Source organism: Crocuta crocuta, unplaced genomic scaffold, assembly GCF_008692635.1.
Source record: "Crocuta crocuta isolate KB4526 unplaced genomic scaffold, BGI_CrCroc_1.0 scaffold69-1, whole genome shotgun sequence".
NCBI classification, from domain to species: domain Eukaryota; kingdom Metazoa; phylum Chordata; class Mammalia; order Carnivora; family Hyaenidae; genus Crocuta; species Crocuta crocuta.
In genome coordinates, this window is record NW_027551577.1 from 1,790,719 (window position 1) to 1,812,782 (window position 22,064).

Consider the following 22,064-nt stretch of genomic DNA (forward strand, 5'->3'; position numbering starts at 1 on the left):
TCTCTCTCTCCCCCTCCCTCCCTCCCTCAAAATAAACATTAAAAAATAAAAATTAAAAAAATAATAGTAATGGTTAAGATGGTCAATTGTACTGCAATTGTTGTTGTTTGGTTGTATACTGCACCTCAATAAAAATTTGTTTTAAGCTCATAAAAAAAAAAAAAATGGTGAAAATTGGAGAGCCCAGACTCACCCATGTCACCTCACTCAGTTCTGGGGGATACAGCTGACTTTCATGCTGTAGGGAAGAGGACAGTCAATGGCTAATTTGACCAAAAGCCTCAAAAGCCTGACCTTGTAAGCAGATGTGGGATTTTCTCCTAGGAAACCCCCTGAGACTTGGTCTGAGTAACTGAAATTAGAACCAAGGTGCATCCGCCCTCTGAGACAACCTGTGACCAGTCCTCGAAGGAGATCCCAATGCTCACTAACCTGGGAGCCAACTTCAAACATCCACAGCTACATTTCATGACATTCCCCATGGCGGGCTTGATACACACACAAAACAAAACAAAACAAAACAACCCAATGTGGGAAAAAGAAAATTGGTCCCTATGTACATTTATGTGTGTCATGAGACAGGAGCAGGTACTGTGTGCATGGGCACGTGGACGTGTTTTCTGCACGAATGTGTGTGAAGTTGCAAATCTGAACCTGTGAGTGACGCGTGCAGGCATGTCTGGCCTGCTGGCCAAGAAAGGCTCGAGTTCAAACCCGGCTCCCATGCTGAGAGCTGAGTGATCCTGGGTGAAGCAACTTGTCTGTCCAGGCCTCAGTTTCCATGCTTGTGGCACTGGGCTGATAATAGCTCCCCTGAGGGTTAGATGAGAATGTCAGGTACGATCTTGGGCTCGACAGAGGCAGTTGTGATCACCAGCAGTACGGCACTATGTGGGAATCTGCCACAGCCTTTCCTGAAAAGCTGGTGAGGATGACTTTTCCCACTTCCAAGCCTTTCCCATCCTGTCTTTCACATTTGTTCCTTGTCCTCCATCAAAACCTGAGGATCACAGCAGGGGAGGGGTTACCTGGGTCTCAGCTCTTAGAGTCATGCTTCCTGAAGCTTCTCCCATCACCTAACAGTTTTCTGTTAATGGGCTGCACAATGGATTTACAGTTAGGCTTGGCTGTCAGTATATCATCCTAGTGAGCTTATTGGTGGCATTTCAGACCAGGTGTCAGGTAGGTACGTGGGCCCCATTTTGGGGTGGTAGGATCTGGTTCTTTCTAGAAATCATACCTCCAGCTTAGCTACCTTTGTGGGGAGTTAGGGCAATGGTTTGATGCGAGCATAAAACCCACATGACTGTTGCTGCCTCCAGGAAGCTGCCTCTGGTTCTCACGACCAATAAGTACTCCCCAGATTCGACCGAAGGCAATGTGGAGACACAGAAGGCTTTGTAAAATGGGGGAACGGCACTATCAGATATATTTTAAGAGGATCACTCTGGCTTCCAGACGAAGACTGGAATGGCAGGGTTGGAAGGTGTCAAGGCCTGAGCTGGGTAGTGACCATGGAGAAGAAGAGGCAGAGCCCCAGCCCACCCTTTAGCCACACAGGCCACTGAGCTCTGCCTTGGGGTAGGGTTTACCTGGACCTGCCTGTCTGCGGCCCAGGAAGGGTCCTAGCCCAATCCCAGCAAATGTGCAGTAGGGCTGTCAGTCCAGAGCAGGCCCAGTGTGGTGTCCACAGGCAGCTGGAGAGACAAGGGCCGGCCTCTGCCGGGAACAGCATCCAGCCCCAGTGTTGGAGAAAGCCAGGGGGCATCTGGCCATGGCTACCACTAGTCCTCCTGCAGGAAGCTGCTGCCCGCCACAGGAGGAAGGCACGGCCAGCCCTTCCTGACCAAGTGTGTCCTGTGGGAGGCAGAGGCATCCCTGGCTAAAGCCAAGAGTGGAGGTGCCAGCCCACCTGCTGCTGTGTCATGACAGGGTACCCTGTCTTCGGCTACGCTGAAGGAAATCTCACTGTGCGTACAGGATGCCAAAACAAGCATGAGCAATGTGCTCAGGGGCCCCAGAGCAGGAGGGCCGATGACCTGATGATGACATGTCTGACATAGCAATTCTGACACCCAGCTGGCTTCAGCCTCCACACTCAGCACATTCTCTGCGCAGGCCCTCGTTTAATCTCACCGACCCTGTTCCAATCTTCCAGCTGCGCTGGGTGGCTCTCTGGACTCTAACGTGACCTACACTTCTCCATCTCCACACCTCTGCCCAGGCCAGCCCCTCTTCCTGGCACATCCTTCCTCTCTCTGCCTTTGAGGTGTGTGCCCTCCCCATGGGGCACCTCCCATGTCATTTCCTCTCATAGCCCTGGCGGGGAGGGACGGCTCCCTCCTCTGAGCCATGTGGTATTTTCCCTTTCCCTCGTAAGGCTTATCACGTCCACATATTTACTGCTATGATTTCCTCCTGGGGTTCATGTCTCACCTCTGTATTTCCAATCCCTAACACAAGGCTGACACGGAGTATGCATCCATAGCTGTGGCTCCCCTACCCCTCTCCTCCCTGTGGATGACCCGCTGTAGGGATGCTCTATGTATCCGCCACGGCAGAGCTGGGCAGCTGCTCCGCACACGTACCACCATCACTCCTGCCTTGGCCCGGGGAGCCCATCACTGCTCGGTCACCAAACTCCTTCTCCCTGAGCTAGGACTCAGCCTCAGAACCCTTCTCGACACAAAGCTCTAGCCTATCTACAGTTTAGTGGAACGGAAAATATGTGGACACAAGTGACCAAGGGAGCCACCTGAACAGAGTTGGGACATAGACAAAGTTGGCCTTCCTTAGCAGAAAACTAGTAAACACAGGATCAGTGTCCAACAGTCATGTGCTGGCAGAAACAACTGTGCACTCAGACCTCACGTGTTCTTGTGGACGAGTGGTTTTCAACCTTTTGTGAGCAAAACATTTACCTAGAGCGCTTGTTAAATGCAGGTCCCTGGACATGACCCCCAGGTGTTCTGACTGAGAAGATCTAAGGTGCATTAGGGATCAGACCATGGTCTGGATATTACTTACCACATTTGACAAGGGTGTAGCCTCCCCCTCACTATCCTAATGGTGACCCAGAGACCCGGACAGGAACACGCAGTACCTGAGGCTACACAGTAAGTGTCAGGGCCAGAACTCAAGGGCCAAGGACTCTATAAGGTCCCACAACACAGGGGGTTGCCTGCAGCACCTCCAGGAGTGGAATACCACAGGGCAGACCCTGGCAGGTCAGGGGAGGTGCTAGACCTGAGCCCCAGCAAACAGACTTACCCCTTGCTCCATGCTGTCATTGGCACGGTCTGTGATTTTGGTGATGAGGGTCAGTGCACCTGTGGAGGGAAATAGAGAAGACAGCCGGGCTGTGTGGGGAGAGCCAGTCCAGGAGTACCATCCTCTCCTCCTCCTCATCTTCCGTTCTCTCCCCACTGACCCCCAAGATCACTACAGTTGCAGGGCCTTGTATGTGGGCGGCACCAATTTTTTTCCTTTGGCTGGGTCAGGTCACAGGTCCAACCCTAGCTTTGCTACCACTGCCTAAGTGACCTTGACAGTGATTTGATCACTTTGTGCCTTAGTTTCCTTGGCTATAAACTGAATGTTAAAATAGGGACTGTCCTGGCAGGTTCCTAGAATTGGGAGGAACAGGGACATTGTGGTGACTTTATACCTGGCACCGCCTCCTATCACCAAACACTGATTACCCCTTCTCCTCTGACTGGATGACGGCCCATCCCTGGGAGCCCTGTGGTTGAGGTGAGCGGGGAATAACCGGAAGCCCCTGGGGTCTCATGTCCACTGTACATCTAGCTACCAGGGAAGGGGACATGCCCTGGGCCTGAAACTGTTGTAGAGTCCAGAGCTTGGGGACAGGGGCCAACGAGGAATGTGTCCCCATACTCCAGGTTCATGCTGCACTTACCCTGCGTGTTATCGTACTCAGCTGAGTCCGGACAAAGGTTGTTTAAATAGTCTGCAGGTAGAACAAGAGCCAGGGGTCAGTCTGCCCTAGAGAGGCCAGCCCCTCCTGTCCACAGCAGGAGCCCCCTGTTTCTAGACTTGGAAGACAAGGGCCAGAAGAATGGGGTATGCACCCCCTCACCCTTATTAGCCCACCACAACACCACACTAGGACAAAACCAGGTCCCTGGACCATCATCAGCATCACTGCCACCACTGCTAGCCATTCACTCATTCAACAACTATTGAGCGCTTGCTGCGTGCCTGGCACTGTGCTATGCCCTCAGGATATAGACAGTGACAAAGTGAAACCCTGCCTCTGAGAAGCACACTATCTGCTGGGAGAACAGATGCAACCATCAACACAGTGGTGTATGACATGTTAACCCTTTAACACGTTTATACCACAGGGTCTGTGTGGGCTGGCTGTGTGTGTGTCACTTACTCCTTCTGGCAATGCCGGCACTCTTACTATTTCTGGAACATGCTCAACCTGTTAATAGCCCCAGGGCCTTTGCACTCACTATTCCCTCTACTTGGTAGTCTCTTCTTCCAGATCTTCATAGGGTTCATGTCCTCACTTTGCTGAGATTTCTGTACCATGTTACCTCCTCAGACAGGTCCTTCCTGAGTGCTGTATCTAATTCAGGGCACTAATTACCTCCATTCCCTTGAACACCTTTATTTTCTTCAGAGCTCTTACCACAGACATATCATATTCTTATTTCCTTGTTAGTACAAACTCCACAGTGTCACAGAGTTTTGGCTGTTTAATGCACTATTATACCTCCAGCATCTAGCATGGGGCCTGGGATATAGTAGATGCTCAGAAAACATATGTTGAATTAGATGAACAAATTCTGTGCCTCTTGGCCCTAATGTACTTTCCTTATGGCCCTGGTCACTATCAGGAATTACATGCATATCTCTACATGTGGGCACCTGTCTCCCCACTGGAATAGCAGCCCACCAGGCCAGGGACTTTGTCCATTTGGGAGGCAGTTGGGTAAGTGTCTTGACAGAGGTGTGGTGCTTCTGGTGGGTGGAGGTAGGGGAGTGGATGCTATTCCCTGAGGAGAGTTTGTAAAAAGGAAAGGAAGGAAAGAGGACTTAGGGCTGAGGCCTGAGAAACACTGGCATTTATGTGTGGTGACAGTGGAGGAAGGGAGGTTGTCAACACAGAGGGGAAGGGTAGTCAGAGAGGTCTGAGGGAGGCAGGGAGACAGTATGTCACAGAAACCTCAGGAGGAGAGGCTTTCAAGAAGCAGCAAGTGATCAGTGGCAAAGCCACAGAGATGGCCACAGTGGGTCCAAGATGGAAAATGTCCACTGATTTCGCCCCAAGAAGGGCTTTGGTGGTAAGAGGAGATCTAGGGAAATGAGACACCGGTTGAGGAAATGCAGAACAGGGGAAGGGATGAGTTCATGTGTTTAGGATGGGAGAGGCTGAAGGAGGACGTGGAAGGCAGCCACTGAAGCCAGGTTTCCAGGCGGCGGCAGAGGGTCCAGAGCGTAGCCAAAGGGAAGATGGTGGCAGAGTCTAGCAGTCTGGAGGGTCAGAGGCCAGGAACCGGGAGCAATCCCCGCCCCTACCCGCTCCCGCCATGGTGGGAGGGGAGGGTGTGATGACACAGCTTGCCACCATCAGCCGCACCCCTCCTCAGCTGCCCTCCCCACCGCCCCACACCACCTCAGTGCACCCTGACCTCCTGCGGGGCCCACCTGTGAGGAGCACTTGGTACTGGAAGAGGCGCTGAACCACCCGCAGCAGCCGGTGCTTCACACTCGGGCCACCTCCTTGCTGACTCTGCTGCTCCCAAGAGACAGGGAGGACAAAACTCTGTCAGAGACCCCCGTCTCAGGGCACCAAGCTACAGCATCCCTCATATACTGTCCCATCCATACCTCTTCCTGGCCACACTGAACTTCTCCCCCATCTTTAAAACCAGGTTCCCTTCCTCCAGGAAGGCCTCCCAGATTAGCATCACCCTGCTGTGACAGTTCATTCCTTCAGGCTCACAATCAGTGCTATATTCAGTAACATACATCTCCTAGTCTCTGTTGCATCTAGTATTAGTAAAAGGAAAAAAGCCCCCGTTTTTCCTGTTCAGTAACTGGATCCCCAGTTAGGGACCATTTGTTGGTCATTCTAATGGGTGTGGCTCCAGCTAACTTTGTGCTTTTCTCCTGGGACAGGAGAATGGCCACTAAACTCTCACCCTCATAGAGGCTCATGGGGTTGTCATCAATTGCCCAACAGGAAATGTTCTGGGTTCTAGGTCTTTCCTCCTTCTGGGTCACCCTCTCCTCCCCCAGCCAGGTCTTTCCCTCTGACCCTCAGCCTCAGACTACCAAGAAGCCCCACTGATATTCAGGAAGCCCTTCCATGCCTGCCCCACCCCTGTATCCTTAGAGCAGGTTCTTGGAGGATCAAGGCACCCACCTCAAACTCACGGACAGCAGCTGCCAGCCGGGGGGAGTGCAGGCAGTTCTCACTGAGTAGACTCAGACACCTGTCGAACTGCAAGATGTGGGCGGCATGGTGGTCAAACTCCTGCTCCCGGGCCAGGAAGACATCGGCCACCTGCTGCTGGTCCTCCCTGCAGCCGGGGAGGAGGATGGGACAGCGAGAACTCAGCATTGTGACCAGCACCGGGTTAGTTGGTGAGCGCTGGTCACATCATTGGGTGGTGAACCCAGCTTGACCCTCCCACACTCATTTTACTTTGGGCAAATGACCTAACACCTGCATCTCGACCTCTGCATTGGTCAAATAGAGACAGAGTTCACTTGGTGAGGCTTTAACCACCCATCCCCCCAGTGCAATGGAGGTAGGGGCAGGAGACCATGGACAGCTCACCAGTGCAACAGCCTCTCCCTGAGCTCCTCCAGGATCCCCTGGTGAAGGTCTCGGATGGCTGGGAGTTCACTCAGGCCGTGCCTCAGCTCCTCCCTGGCCAATGTGTCCTTGTTCTCTTGGTCTATTTCATCCAAGGCCCTCATGACAGCTCCGTGGAAATCCTGAAACCCCAAAGTCCTGTTACCCACTGTTGACAGGACTGAGCACACGTCCCCTGTGGCTCTGAAGCCCTGGCCTATGCACATATAGCACAGGACCCCAGGCCAGCATCTCAGACCCCAGCCTTCTCACCTGTAAAACAGGGGTGATAACACACACCTGGTGATCACAGGCGACTGATGCCCGAAGAGCACCCACCACAACTCCTGGTGCAGCGGAGGCTTTCAAGAAGGTTCATTCCTGGATGTGGGTCATGCCCTTCTGAAAACCCTCTGAAGAAGTACAAAGCTCTGCTCTACCATTATCCATCTTTCAAAAGGTTCATGCACTGTGTTGTTTTAAAACAAAGTCTAAACAAATCACAGGCACCCAATCCATGGTGTGTTAAGCAGTCACTGACAATGATGCAGACAGTGACTATGTAAAAATACTCATGTCCTCGAGTTAGGACATCAAGAAGAGATACAAAGTTGTCTTTCCACCTGACATGGTTGTCCAAAAAGAGGAACAAAGGAAAAAGCTGAAAAGAAATGGAGTGAAATGTAAACAGTGGCTGTGTCAGGCATAAGATTAGGAATGTTTTTTTTCTTTTCTGTTCTCTAAAATTTCTGTATTGTGATTAATTACCTTAAAAATTCAACTAAATTTAATGAACATTAAAATTATAAAGAATGCAACACCTTTCTCACAGCAACAAAAAAATTCATCTTCAAATACCCACTCATGCATGAGCTCCAGGTCTATAGTTTTAATTATATGGAATACACTGAAAGCACCTTGAATTGTGGAACAATACACATGAGGAAAACCTCAGCATCAGAGGTCATGTGGTCCAGCCCAAATCAAGGTCAAATCACCTTCATAACATTCAGGAAGCATGCCCACACTGCCTGTTTGATTGCCTCCCTGACAGAGAACTCATTAATGAGCAAGACAGTTAATTCCACTGCTGAGCAGTTTTTATTGCTAGAATGGTCTCTTTACACTGAGATCCGAAAGGGGAAAATGCCTGAGAGGATGAGCAGCCCCTCCTTCAGGAAGTCTTTCTGGTCTTCTCCAGAAAAAGAGTGCAGAAGAAGGGGAGGGCTGGGGGAAAAAGTGGGGAAGTAGGACAGGGCTAGAGAGAAAGACAAAAGGAGAGAGAAAGAAAAATGAGAAAGTAGAGAGAAAGAGAGGGAGAAAGAGGAGAAAGCCAGAGGGTGGGAAGCAAGGAAGGACTGATGGACAGCAGGACACAGAACCCTCTAATATCTGTAAAGAGGCTGTCAGACAGAGGCCAGCAGGTGTGGGGGTGACAAATGTCTCTGAACACCTCCTCCAGACCACAGCTTACCTCCTGCTGCTGTAACCTGCCTGCAGGGGGTGCTAGTGGAGGAGGACAAGGAGAGGGCACCACCCTCCCTGGCTTGTGGTCCCAAGGAGGGAGAATGAGCTGGCTCCTCCTGAGGCCAGCCCTCATGGCCCCAGTCTGGTGCAACTGGAAGGCTTCAGGACACCTCTAGCCCTGTCACTGAGGTCAGAAACTCAGGGTTGAGTCTTCAATAATAAATGGATTCTCTGGCTGAAGGCATGTATGTCTTTAAGTGGAGACCACATGCCAAATCAAATCCCATTGTATCTAAGCTATCAGAACCTTTCCTGAAAGCACGTGTCAGAGGGTGGAGAGTGTGGACTACAAATGAGAGGTAAAGGGAGGTGGTGTTCAATTCTTATTTCTGCCCACAGTGGGTTCTGGGACACTGGGGTCATTCTGAACCTGGAGAGGGGGTTTCTCTGCTGACCCAAAGGCAGGAGAACCCTCCCACTCTTCTTCATGGGTCTCCATGGTTAGGACCCAGGCTGCAGCCCCACAGGCTCTTCCCAGCCCTGGCATCCCAGAGAAAGAAAGAAAACGTCCTGATGAAGAACAATAATTCCTCTCACTTGGGTAGCTGGTTGAAGGACTTTCAACACATTGTCATTAGCTCTGTGCCAGGTTCAAGCCCAGCTATACCAGCAGAGTAGCTGATGACTATGGGCAAGCTGTCTCACCTATCTGAGCCTCATTTTCCTCATCTGTAAAATGGAAATAATGGTACCACTAAGTACAGCATGAAGCCACTGGGAGGTTCATCCTGATGCTGAAAACTGCTTTATAAACTGTAAAGTGTTATCCCCATGGCAACTGTGATCATATTTTAGCTATGACATCTTCAGAGTAGAGTTACATCTGTTTTGTTTCCTGCTATGTTTCTAAAGTCCAACAGAGCATGTGACACAGAGGAGTTTTATTATACTTTATTATATTATACTGATTGAAAGACCTTTATTTAACAGAGAAGGAGAGTGAGCCAGAGGGGAGCTAAGACTGCAATCCAGTCCCACTGCAGCCCAGACCACCACAGAGAGGGGGAGAGGGAGAGGGCGAGGGAGAGAGAGAGCACAAGCAAAGACAAGACTGATGGCTGCATGTGTATCACACCCCAGGGAGCTAAGATATTAACCGCTCTGCAAGCTAGTTTCTCATCTGTAATTAATTCTCACTAAATTGACTAAGTCCCAATGGGCAGGATGGCCATCATCAACATGACTCATTTCAAAAACTGGAGTATAATTGGACTTGCCACAAACATCCGTTCTTAAAACTCATGCATCAGCTGGAAGCACCAATGGCCTGTCTCACCATCCATCACTCCCTGAAAGGTTTCTGCTGTCCCAATAGTTCTGGCCATCACTGCACCTGGGGGCTCTCAGACAGAGGAAGGAGGCAGGAGATACCTAGCCCTGGTCCGCTTATTCATTCAACAAATAGAGAGTGACTGCTCTGCACCAAGCCCTGAGGAGAGAGTGGGAGCAGGAGATACTGTTCTGCCCTCAAAGAGTTTGCAATCTAGAGGAAAAGAAAGGAGTAAAAACACAATTTCAACACAGAGGCATCAGTACTATGATGGGGAAAGGCACAGAGGCTGTGGCAGGCCATGAGAGGGAGGCTTGACTTAGCTCTGGGAAAGCATGCCAGGAAGGCAACAACTCCTCTGAGATAGGAGGGGAGTGTCTCAGGCAGAGGAGACAGCATGTGCAAAGGCCCTGAGGTGAAGGAGGAACTAAGTTTAAATGTGTCTTGGGTGCAGTGTGTATGTACATGTGCATGTGTACACCTTGCAAGAAGTACACAGGACTGGAATACGATGGCAACGAGGGTTAGACAGATGACCCATCATACAGGGCCCTGCAGGCTTTTTTTTTTTTTTTTTTTTTTTTTTTTNCAAGCGAAAGTCGGCCGCTTAACCGACTAAGCCACCCAGGCGCCCCCTTGCAGGCTTTTAAAGACACTTGGGTTTCATCCTGGGGTGACGGGGAGCCACTGGATCAAATATCAATCTTAGAAAATTTACATTGTTGGGAGAACAAACTGGAGGTGGCCAGAATGAGAGCAAGATCAGTGAGAAGGCTGCCACGGTCATCCAGGAGAGAGGCCCAGACCCAATGGTGGCCACGGGGACAGAGAGAGGGGATGGACTAGAGATAATAAGGAAGAAGAACTGAGTGGCCACAATGCCTGCAGGATCCAATCCAAAGCCCCTTGGGCATGAGAGGCCTTCCTGATCTGGTTCCCCTTCTCACCATGACCACTTGCCGGCTCTCTGGAGCCCCTGCTCCAGCCTTAGAGCTTCTAGGCCCCAAGCCAAGGCCTAGAAAACCCAAATGAGTCCTTGTAAGTCTGGAGAGTTGCAAATGTGTGACCTTGGGCAAGTCACTTCATCTCTATTGACCTCAATTTCCCCCTCTGCTAAATGGGGATACAAATACCTTCTTCCCAGTGTTTGTGCATATTGCCTTCTGCTGTGTTTAAGGATTATTTGTTTTCATGCCGCCCTCTCCCAAAGACTTAGTTTTACTTATCTCTGTAAACCCAGCACCCTGCACAGGGAAGGTGATCAACACATGACAGCAGCCAACATTTACTGAACACTCACACCATGCGAGCCATGTGTGCTCCACACTACGTTCACTTTCTCATCTAACCCTCAAAACAACCCTCTCAGTTCGGCACTATTACTATTTCTATTTTACCAATAAAATACTCAGGACCAGAAGGACTAAGTAAATTGCCTAATGCCATCAAGATGGCAAGATCTGAGCCCAAGTCAGCCTGACTCCAAAGTCGTAGCTCTCTTACAGATTGCCCAGACAGGGGGTGACTTGCTAAGGTCAAGGAGGGGGACTAGAACTTGGTTCTTGAGTGCTGGCCGGGGCTCCTGGCATAATCTCAGAGACCCTGGGGCAGCTTGGTGGAGAGGCCCAAGTGTGAGGACTGCCTCTCTGCTCTGGAGCCCAGACAAGCTTCCTGGAGCTCACAGGTTCTCAAGACCCTGTCCTGGGCTAGTGTGCCGTGGAAGCTAGGACCTCACATGAAGGGGCCTAGTCCCTTGGCCCCTTTCTCTCTTCTCCAAACTCACTACTGAGTTTTCTAGGCAACACAGTACCTCCATTCTCTGAGCTAAACACTTGGTGGGTGGCCAAGGTCCTCCTTGCAAGTAGTCAAACCACTGATGTTGCCACCAAAAGTCAAGTGGACTCACTGGGATCCCATTTGGCCAAACGCACACCAACCTCAACCACGACCCACCTGTGTCACAAACATGCCCTGGCAGGCCATGAGCTGTCCAGTAGACATGACTTCACCTGGCCTGGTCAGTCAGGGAAGGGTACTTTGCAACCGTGAAAGCAGTTCTGTGAGGGGTACACAAACACTTCTGAAGCTGTATACAAAAAGTATGAACTACACAGAAAAATAAATAAGTTGGACTTCATGTTAACAGATGAATATGGAAAAAGGGAATCTGACTGTTCTATGTACTATTCCTATTCATGTTACTTTTCTGTAAAACTGAATATTTTTAAAATAGAAGTTTAAAAAAATCATTGAAAAGGTAAGGTAAAAAGGGAAAAATACTTAGAAACAAGTTTAACCAAAGAAGCATAGAACCTACTCTCCCAAACAACAAAACTTCATTGAAAAAAATTAAAGAAGCCCTAAGTCAATGGAAAGAAGTCTCATATACACAGCTTAATACTGTTAAGAGGTAACAGTCCCCAAGCTGATACAGAGATTCGTCTCAACCCCCATCAAAATCCCAGTACTTTTTTTAGAGAAACTGACAAGCTGATTCTAAAATTCACATGAAGACGCAAGGGACCCAGAATAGCCAAAACTATCTTGAGGAGCACTTGGGTGGCTCAGTCAGGCTTCCAACTTTGGTTCAGGTCATGATCTCATGGTTCATGGGTTCAAGCCCTGCGTTGGGCTCTGTGCTGACAGCTCAGAGCCTGGAGCCTGCTTCAGATTCTGCATCTCCCTCTCTCTCTGCCCCTCCCCTGCTTGTGCTCTCTCTCTGTGTCTCAAAAATAAATAAACGTTAAAAGAATTTAAAAAAGGAGAAAAGAAAAAAACTATTTTGAAAAAGAAGAACAAAGGTGAAAGATTCAGTTCCTGGTTTCAGAACTTACTAAAGGCCTGCCTAAATCAACACCGTGTGGGATTGGTATAGGACAGACATAAAGATCAATGAAATAGAATTAAGGGCCCGTGGACATAAACTCATAAATAAATGTTTATGGTTAAGTGGTTTTTAACAAGGGTGCCAAGAAAATTCAGTGGAGAAAAAAACCTTTTCAACAAATGGTACATCAAATATCAACAAATGATATTTGAGTATCTACATTCAAAAGAATGAATTGGGACTCCTTCTTTATATCATATACAAAAATTAACCTGGAATCAAATACCTAAATGTCAAAGCTAAAACTATAAACTCTTTAAAGAAAATAGGGGAGTAGATCTTTGTGATTTGGGGCTAGACAAAGCATTCTTAGATGTGACATCAAAAGCGCACCCGGCAAAAGAAAAAATTAGATTACATCAAAATTAAAAACTTACATGCTTCAAAGGACACTATCGAGAGAATGAAAAGACAAGCCACAGAACAGGAGGAAATATTTACAAATCACATATCTGATACAGATACAGAATATATACAGAATTATAATACAGAATTATAATAAAAAGATAGCCCTTTAAAAAATGGGGAGAGGATTTGAAAAGACAGTTCTCCAAAGAAAATATACAAATGACCAAGAAGTACATGAAAAGACAGATGCCTGACATCATTAGTCTTTAGGGAATAGCAAAACCAAGACCATAATGAGATCCCACTTTACACCCCCCCAAGATGGCTATAATAAAAAAAGACAGATAATAACAAGTCCCTCAAGGAGGTGGGAGAAACTGGAGCCCTCACACACTGCTGGTGGGAATGTAAAATGGCACAGCTGTGTTGGAAAACAACGGGCAGTTCCTCAAAAGGTTAAAAAGCTACCATATGGTCCAGCAATTGCTCCCCTAGGTATATTCTCGTGAGAATGGAAAATGTATGTTCATATAAGAATTTGTCCACAAATGTTCATAGTAGCATTTTCAAAATAATCAAAAAGTAGAAAGAACTTCAAGGTCTATCTATCAACTGATGAATGGATAAACAAAATGTGGTCTATCCACACAATGGAATATTAGCCATGAAAAGGGATGAAGTACTGACACATCCTATAATGTAGATGGACCTTGCTACAATTTATGTGACATGTCAAAAATAGGAAAATCTACAGAGACAGAGCTAGATAGTGGGTGCCTAAGGCTGAGTCAGGGTGATGGTGAGTGACAGCTTTAGAGTTTGGGGTTTCTTTTTGGGATCATGAGAACGTGCCAAAATTGATTGTTGTGATGATTACAAAACTCTAAACATACTAAAAACCATTGTATTTACACTTTAAATGGCTGAATTGTATGGTATGAGATTTATATCTCAATTAAGCTGTGAAAAATTGAATAGGGAAGCCAGAGATCGGGAGATTATTTACAATACTTATATCTGAAAATAGACTTGTGTCCAGGATAAAGAATTCCTACACATCCATAAGAAAAAGATAGACAACCCAATTAAAAAGTGAGTAAAAGAACTTCAAATGAGGATTTCCAAATGGCTAGTAAACAGAAAGATACTCAATTTCAGGAACCAACAGTTGGTGGTTGCTGCTAAAACAACAATGAGAAGCCACTACACAACCACCAGAATGGCCATGAGTAAAAAGATGGACAATATCAATATGCTGGCAGCATAAGGAACGTTATTCCCAAATGTTGGGGGTCGAAGTATATACTGCCCCAACCACTCTGCAATCCTACTTGGCAGTTCCTAATAAGGCTGAATCTATGCTTACTCTATGACCAATTCCACTCTAGGTAGATATTGAGGAGAAATGAGTGCTTATGTTCCCTAATGATACATATAAGAACATTCATAGCAGCTTTATAACAGTCCAATCTGGAAACAAACCAAATGATCATTAACAGGAAGACAGATACACCAACTGTGGTATATCCACACAAAAAGAATACTAATATGCATGCAAACTTGGATGAATCTCACATATTATGTCTAGCTAAAGAAGCCAGACACAAAAGAATACATAATTAATGACTCCATTCATATGAAATCCAACAACAGGCTAAACCAATTCAATGTGATGGAAAGCAAACACTGGTAACCTCTGGAAGCTGACATGGACTGGGGAGGGGCCCAGGGCATCTCCCGAGATGCTGAAAATGCTCTACTTGAGTGGTGGTTACAAGCACACACACGCACACACATATACACATATATTAAAAATTTAGGCCCTACCCTTAAGATTTGTACACTTAAGTATCTGTAAGTTACAAAACATTTTTTTTTTAAAAACGAAAGCGGCTCTCTGTGGTCCCTGGGTGAGGAAAGACAAACCCTGTTTTCCCCCACTACTTTCATATATCCTCCAAGCCCTTCATTTAGAGTTCAACTCCCAGCCTAACTCTGTGGCGGACTGCTCATTTCTGTATACCCCAGCTACTCCAAGATACACTTGCTTCACAATCACCTGCGGGACTTACTGAAACCCAGATCATGGGGCTCACCTCCAGAGCGTCCGCTCAGCAGGCTGGGAATGGGCCTGGGAAATTTTCATTTCTCCCCTGTTCCCAGGCGCTGCCCGTCCTGGGACCACACTTTGAGCACTGCTGCTTTATAGGGGTCCTCTTTCCAGCCGCTGTGTCTTTGTTCTGCGCTTCTGACATCTGAGCCATACCTTGCTCACCTTTCAAAGCTGCTTCAAACCCCCACCTCCATCATGAAGCCCTCCTGGGTCAGTCTAGTAGTCAGTCTAGCAGCCTTTCAAGTATCCTATAGCCTCTGGAACTCTGGGTCACAGCCTGAAGGAAGCCATCTTGGTCTCAGAATGTCTCTGAAGTCTCATGTTTTAGCTTAAGAATTAAGGTATATTTAACATTATTCTCCAAAATATACCCATGATTTAACTTACTTAAAAATATGTATCTAGGGGCATCTGGGTGGCTCCATTGATTAAGCTCTGATGGTTAAGCTCTGACTTCAGCTCTGGTCATGATCTCATGGTTCACGGGTTTGAGCCCCGCGTCGGGCTCTGTGCTGTTCGCACAGAGCCTGCTTCAGATTCTCTGTCCCACCCCCCGCCTTTCCCCCCACTTGTGTTCTCTCTCACAATTAAAGATTAAAAAAAACTTTTTTAACTAAAAAAAAAGATATGTATCTAAAGCAGAGCAGAAGCTCTTAGAAAATGTGCTTGTTGATGCTGTGGCCTCCAGCACTCATGGACACCTACTGCATACCTCAGGTAGGGATGTATCCCAGCCTGAAAACCAACAGCTTCACAGAACTTTGCATCATCAGGCTATTCACCCTCCAATTATGCAGGGAGCAGACTATATCTCATTCACTTCCACCCTTAAATTGAGCCAGCTTTGTTTGTAACTGTGCTGAGTGAATGTTTTATACCATGTTTTCTAATGCTCCTGGGATCTGTGCACAGCCAGGGGTGGGGACCTGTATTCCAGAGGGTGCCTGTCTCAAGGGGCAGGGAATCACAGAGAACTCATGCTGAAGGGACCTTATAGGATCATGTGCCTGTGGGTCACAAATGTTACTGTCCATCAGCATCACCTGAAGTTTCGCTAAAACACAGATGCCCAGAACCTACCCCTAGAGTTTCTGACTTAGCAGCTCTGGGTTGGGGCCCAGGAATATGCATTTCTCATAAATTCCCAGGTGATGCTGGTGCCAACCGGTCCAGGGGCCATGTTCTGAGAACCACTAGAATAGATGACTATTTCTCACACTGCTCCTGGAGACCCAGGGATTAGAGAGGTGGAGGCAGAGCCCAGATTTTGGCCCCTCCCACCTTTGAAACAAAGCACCTCTGCCCTCAAGCTACTCTTCATACTGAGGTTCTGAATAAAATTCCACTTGAAGACAGCTTTCATGGCTAAAAATGTCTGAGTCCCACCAGCCATCTCAGGGTGAGGGATAAAGGAGGAAGAGACTTTCCAGGGTCACACAGCAGTTTTTTTTTTTCCCTGAACTGAATGAAAATACACAGGGAAGAGCCACGTACCTGGAGTGGGAACCACTTTACTGAGAATTCCCCAACAGCTACTACATTCATACCTCCCAGTAAGGACAGCTTACCCCTTCCCCAACAGTTCAGGTAGAAAGAAAAGCACATTTTCTCACATTGAACCAAAATTTATCCCTCTCTGAGTGTACCAAAGATCAATGAGCTCCCTTTGTCCTGGAAAAGCCCAGCAAAGACTTAGAAACGGGGCCCTCCCCACTGAATTAAAACTTACTTTTTACCGTCATCTACGGACTGGGGCTACAAAAGTAAAAGTAAGACACTGTATGTTAACTAACTAAATTTTAAATATTAAAGAAATGCAAAATGCTGTGGTGGGTGGGATCCAGAACAGAAAAGGACTTCAGTAAAAGTGAAGGGTATCTGAATAAAGTACGGGATTTAGTTAATATAAATAAATAAATAAAAGTAGGAGACAGAGTCAAAATCTTCCTAGCTCCACACAACTTTCCCAGCATGAGGCTACCTGGGAGCTTGGTCTGGGTTAAGCTGTGGGTGCCCCAGCACCACTCCATCCCTCCCAACCCCCCAGACCACCCTTGCCCCAATCTCCTTCGTTGCATCTGCCCTTCTCAGGGCTCTCAAATTCCTATGCCTCCCTTTTGAAAGGCCTTGGGTTGTGGCATTCAGGCCCTCCCTCCAGATCAGCTCTCTAAGCCACTTCCTGTACACCACACCCCCTCCAAGCCCTCCACTCTGTGGACTTCTTCCTGCTGCTCCTGTACACTGGAAGGCCTGTTCCTACTCTCTGTCCATCAATGCCAGATCAACATCCTCTCTTCTAGGAAGCCTTCCCTGATTTCATTCCCCCTACACACACTCATTCTCCCCTCCTCAGGTTCCTTACCACCTAAATGGACAGTTCCACTACTGTCTCCCTGTCTTCTCAGGGCTCTGGGGCAGATGGCCCTGGCCCTACTTCTTACAGACTGTGTGACCTTGGGCAAGTCACTCGTCTTCTCTGAGACTCAGTTTTGGACTTATTCAACCATGTGAGAAATATTTACTGAGCACAGACTATGTGCAATTAAGTGACAACGTATGTAAATTGTCAAACACACAACAGGAGGTGAACACACCCTCACTGCCACCCCTCCTCGCATCAGGTACACTGGACACTGGCTGTAACAAGCAGCCAGAGCTAGCTGGGTGAGCAAGAGGGGACGCGGGTAGGGGGCAAACTGACAGCACCCAACTTACATAAATTCATAAATATGGTACTGAGTCCCTCTAGATCCTGCACTTGCCCCAGTCACGTCAGCACCATGGCCATGGCTGAATTAAACACATATGCAGTGATAAAGGAGGGCTTCTGAGTAAGTGTCCTTTTCCTCCAAGGTCTGAGAAATCGGGCTTGTCCTGGACACTCCTGCTGCGCCTTCAGGTGGCTACCACCATTGAGCAAGGCAGGTGTGGGAGGTGATCGGTGGGCTGGATGCAGGCGGGATCTGAGAAGCCTCTTGTCTGCCTTTCAGCCTCCTAACACTCCTCCTAAGTTCCTCTGACCCTTTAACAAAAGCCTGCCAGGACTCAAGCACCTGAGAGCCTTCTCCCCACCCCACACACTCACTCCCTCGGGGAAATGTGGGCCGCTGCCAGGGCTTTGGGTGACATCTCCACACTTGATCACTGCTGGTAGACATTGTGTGCCCAGCCCATCACTGGGATGTCCTTCTCCTGCCCCTCATGGTTCACAAAACTCACACTAAACTCCTCATCACCCCCATGCCTAGCCTGACCCCCTCCAGCACTTGCTGCTAGGGTGAGTCAGCAAGCCAGAAATCTGCTACCTCTCCTGCATCCCACAGCCCATCACCCAGCCTGCGGTCCTCCAATCTGCCTGCAGCACTCCAGTCCAGTGTCAGCTCCTGCTGAATCACTCAGTGGCCTCCCCACAAACTCTAGGGGATCAAACCCAAAGCCCCAGTGGGGCTCACAGGGTTCTTCCTACTCTGCCTCTCACCTATCACTGCTCTCTCACAAACATGCTCCAGCCATCTAGAATTTCTTTGTTTCCAAACACCCTAATCTCTAACTGGCCTCTGGATCTTTGCACATGCAGATCCCCTTGTCAGGTACAAGCCTTCCTCACCTGGCTAACTGCTTCCCATCCTGCAGGTCTCAGCTTAGACACATTTCCTCTGGGAGTCCTTCTCCCACACCCAGAAGCCTGGGACAGGTGCCTCATGTGAATCTCTCAGGCTCAATATGCCCCTACCATTGTACTAATATTGCCCCTTTTTGTGCCTGTCTCCTTCCTAGACTGTCTGTCCCTGAAGGGCAGGGACCCCATACCCAGTACATAAGAGGTGCTCAGGAAATGTTTCTGACTGAAGAAGTGTTGGACTGCTGCAAGGGCTCACCCAGCCATCACTCATTCATCAGATATTTACTGAGCCCTGATGGTGCTCTGGGCCTCATAAGCCACTGGGAATGGGACCAGTCAAGCTCTCTGCCCTCCAGGAGCTCTGAGTTTAGTGAGGGAGAAGGACAGTAAGCAAGCCTCTAAAACAGCCCCAAAATAAATGAAGCAAAGCAGATGGAATGGAAGGGAGGGATAGATAGGTCAATAATCAATAACCCCACTCTCAGTAAGGGATAGACGGATGAGACAGAAAGCCAGCAAGGATGGAGGAGACTCAAACAGCACTGTCAATCAGCCTGATCTAAGTGACATCTATAGGACACCCACCAGCTAGAGCAGAAAACACATTCTTTTCAAGCACACACAGAACATTCCCCAGAATACACTATATGCCAGGCCACAAAACAAACCTCAATAAATTTAAAACCACACAAAGTACATTCTCCAACTACGATGGCGTTAAAAGTGAGCAGCAGAAGGGAATCTGGGAAATTCACAAATAGTTAGAAATAGAACAACATAATTTTAAATAACTCATGGGTCAAAGAAGAAATCACAAGGGGAATTAGAAAGTATTTGGAATTGTATGAAAATGAAAATACAACATAAGTAAACAAATACATAAATTAGATGATTTTAGATATGAAAGGTTCTGTGAAGAAAATAAGTGAAGTATGAGCTGATACAAAATAGGAGGTACAGCTATGGTTCCCTAACTTCCCTTGGCATCCACACCCTTGCTGTGGTCTCATCATGGGGAGAGCAGAGCCCTGTCCCTTGTCTTTGGGCCAGGCCACAGCACTTGCTCTGGCCAATGGGTCATGGGCAGAAGTGATGATGTGCCAGGTGTGAGACTGAATCTCAGAAGCTCTCTCGTGTTTCTTTTTTTCTTTTGTTAGGTTTATTTATTTATTTTGAGAGAGAAGGTGGGGCAGGGAGAGGAGGAGAGAGAGAATACCAAGCACGATGTCAGCGCAGAACCTGAGGTGGAGCTTGATCCCACAAATCCTAAGATCATGGCCTGAGCTGAGATCAAGAGTTGGACCGACTGAGACACCCAGGTGCCCCTCTAGTATTTCTGCTTGCTCCCTGTAATCACCATGGGGAGAGCCTTTCCTGGGTGCCTGCCTGGGTCCCAGAATGAATACACAAGGAAGCACAGCCACTGAGTTGAGCCCAACTTTGACCGATTCAGTTGACCCAGCTTCCCTTGCAACTAGTAATGTCCTGTGAGACAGAGGCAAAAGTGGCCAAGTAAACCATTTAGACAAAATCTTTTTCAAGGGGCTGGGGACATGACCTTTCAATTTTCTCCCTTTTCTCTTCTTTCCAGGGACATGATGCGATGGTGAGAACTGCAGCAGCCAACCTCTGTTCATGAGGAACCTTGGAAACGGATGCAGCAGAAAGATAAATGAAACCTTGGTCCCTGGTACTCTGTGAAGTTGCCAGACTTGACCTGGCTCTTTTGCTGATGAACTTATTTCACATGGGAGAATCACCTTTAAATTAATTAAGCTATCACAATTGGGTTTTCATTACTAGCAGTTGAAGAAAATTTTTAACTGACACAGAATTATTAGGAAAGGCTTCTGTATTTTTCCCAAATGGCCCATATCAGTATCTCCTGTCTCACAGGGTCATTATGCAACATGAGCTGGATATTTCTCCCATTGATGGTGGAAACTGTATCTCCTCCCTTTAAACTGGGGTAGACCTTTGTGACTGCCTCCACTAACAGAGTATAGTGGAAGTGGTGCTACATGACTTAAGGATAGATCATAAAAATGCCATGCACTTCCTCTTGGCTTTCTCTTGGGGGACACTCAGTCTTGGAATGCAGCCACCATGCTGTGAAAAAGCCCAAAACTTGCCCAGGCAAACGGATCACATGGAGAGGCCACAAGTGTGTGTTCTGGCCAACAGCCCAAATGAGGTCCCAGACAATAGCCAGCACTAACCACCAGTCATGAATGATGACACTTAGGGTGATTCTAACCCCTGGCCATCAAGTTGCCCTTTGTCTTAAAGTTCTACCCAGATATCGGGGAGAAGAGACAGGCTCTCCTCACCTTGCCCTGTTCAAACTCCTGGCACAGAGAATCTGCAAGCATAATAACAAGGTTGTTCTACGCCACTAAGTTTTGGGCTCCACATCTGTGAGGACATGATACTTGAGCTGAACCATAATGAGGAGAAACTTCCTATGAGAAGATCACGGGTACAAGACTGCCAGGGTGGGGAAAGCAAGTGCAAAGGAAATGCATTTGTAATATCTGAAGAGCAGCAAGAAGGCCACGGCATGTGGGAACAACACACGTGGTAGGAGGCAGTGCCAGAGAGACAGACGGGGATCAGGAGCCTCTCAGGAGTTGGAGCTTCTCCTAGGGAGTCAGATGGTGATAACTCCCAGGGTTACTTCTCCCAATAGGCAGAATGGCTTCTGAAAAGGCCTTCAATGCTTTAGCCCAAAGGAGGAACCCATGGTAGGAATTTTCAGTTTTTGGTAGGTTTGGATTTTTTTTTTTTTTTTAGAATAAGAGTATTGAAGGTGTCCAAGGGATATAACTGTTTAAGGTCTATAATGAATCACTATATATAAGAAAAGGAATAAACCCTATAGCCTGGTACTTTAGGTACCTGGTTTCTGGACCAACCACTTGACCTCCCACCTGCCTTTTCAAACCTACCCATGTTCTAACCATGTGTGATGATGCACCATTCTCCAGACATATCATGGACCTTTAGGCCTATAAGCACTTCCATGCTGGACACTTGCCTAATGTGCCATCCTCCATCAACATCCTGGCCTGGTGGTCTCCTTCAAATTCTATCTTAAGGGCACCTCTTCTGACAATCTTCTTAGATACCTCAAGGAGGAATAAGTCTCTCTCTCCCCAGTGCTCCTGCAGATTTTGCACAAAACTGTGATTGTGCAAATTATACTTAACAGAATAGCATTACTGACTGTTTATATCCATTTCTCCTTCCCATTCCACCTTTCCCACATCCCCCAACAAAAAAGGGACAGGTTCTGGGCCTTATTTATCATTGGGGCTCCAAAGCCCATCCCAGTGCCTATAGCACAGTAAAAATCCTGTGATGTCCCATCCAAAAGGAACAAGCTAGATGAATGGTTAGTTGTTTAATGGAAGGATGGATGGAAGGATAGGTGGATGAGTGGGTGGGTGGGTGGGTGGATGG

At 47.7% G+C, this 22,064-nt stretch overlaps 1 protein-coding gene across 3 annotated transcripts in view; it reads right to left on the bottom strand.

The window, feature by feature from the left end:
- Positions 1-22,064, bottom strand: part of FGD5 (FYVE, RhoGEF and PH domain containing 5) — a 121,461-nt gene that overhangs the window by 27,985 nt on the left and 71,412 nt on the right. For 2 of the 3 annotated variants that reach the window (XM_077751584.1, XM_077751586.1), the window contains exons 6-10: positions 6,818-6,978; positions 6,401-6,557; positions 5,680-5,767; positions 3,920-3,970; positions 3,271-3,329 (exon numbers count right to left, since the gene is read on the bottom strand). In XM_077751584.1, the coding sequence (XP_077607710.1) occupies positions 3,271-3,329; positions 3,920-3,970; positions 5,680-5,767; positions 6,401-6,557; positions 6,818-6,978 (516 nt within the window). The remainder of the gene's footprint in view (positions 1-3,270; positions 3,330-3,919; positions 3,971-5,679; positions 5,768-6,400; positions 6,558-6,817; positions 6,979-22,064) is intronic. The other variant, XM_077751585.1, reaches the window with a different exon arrangement.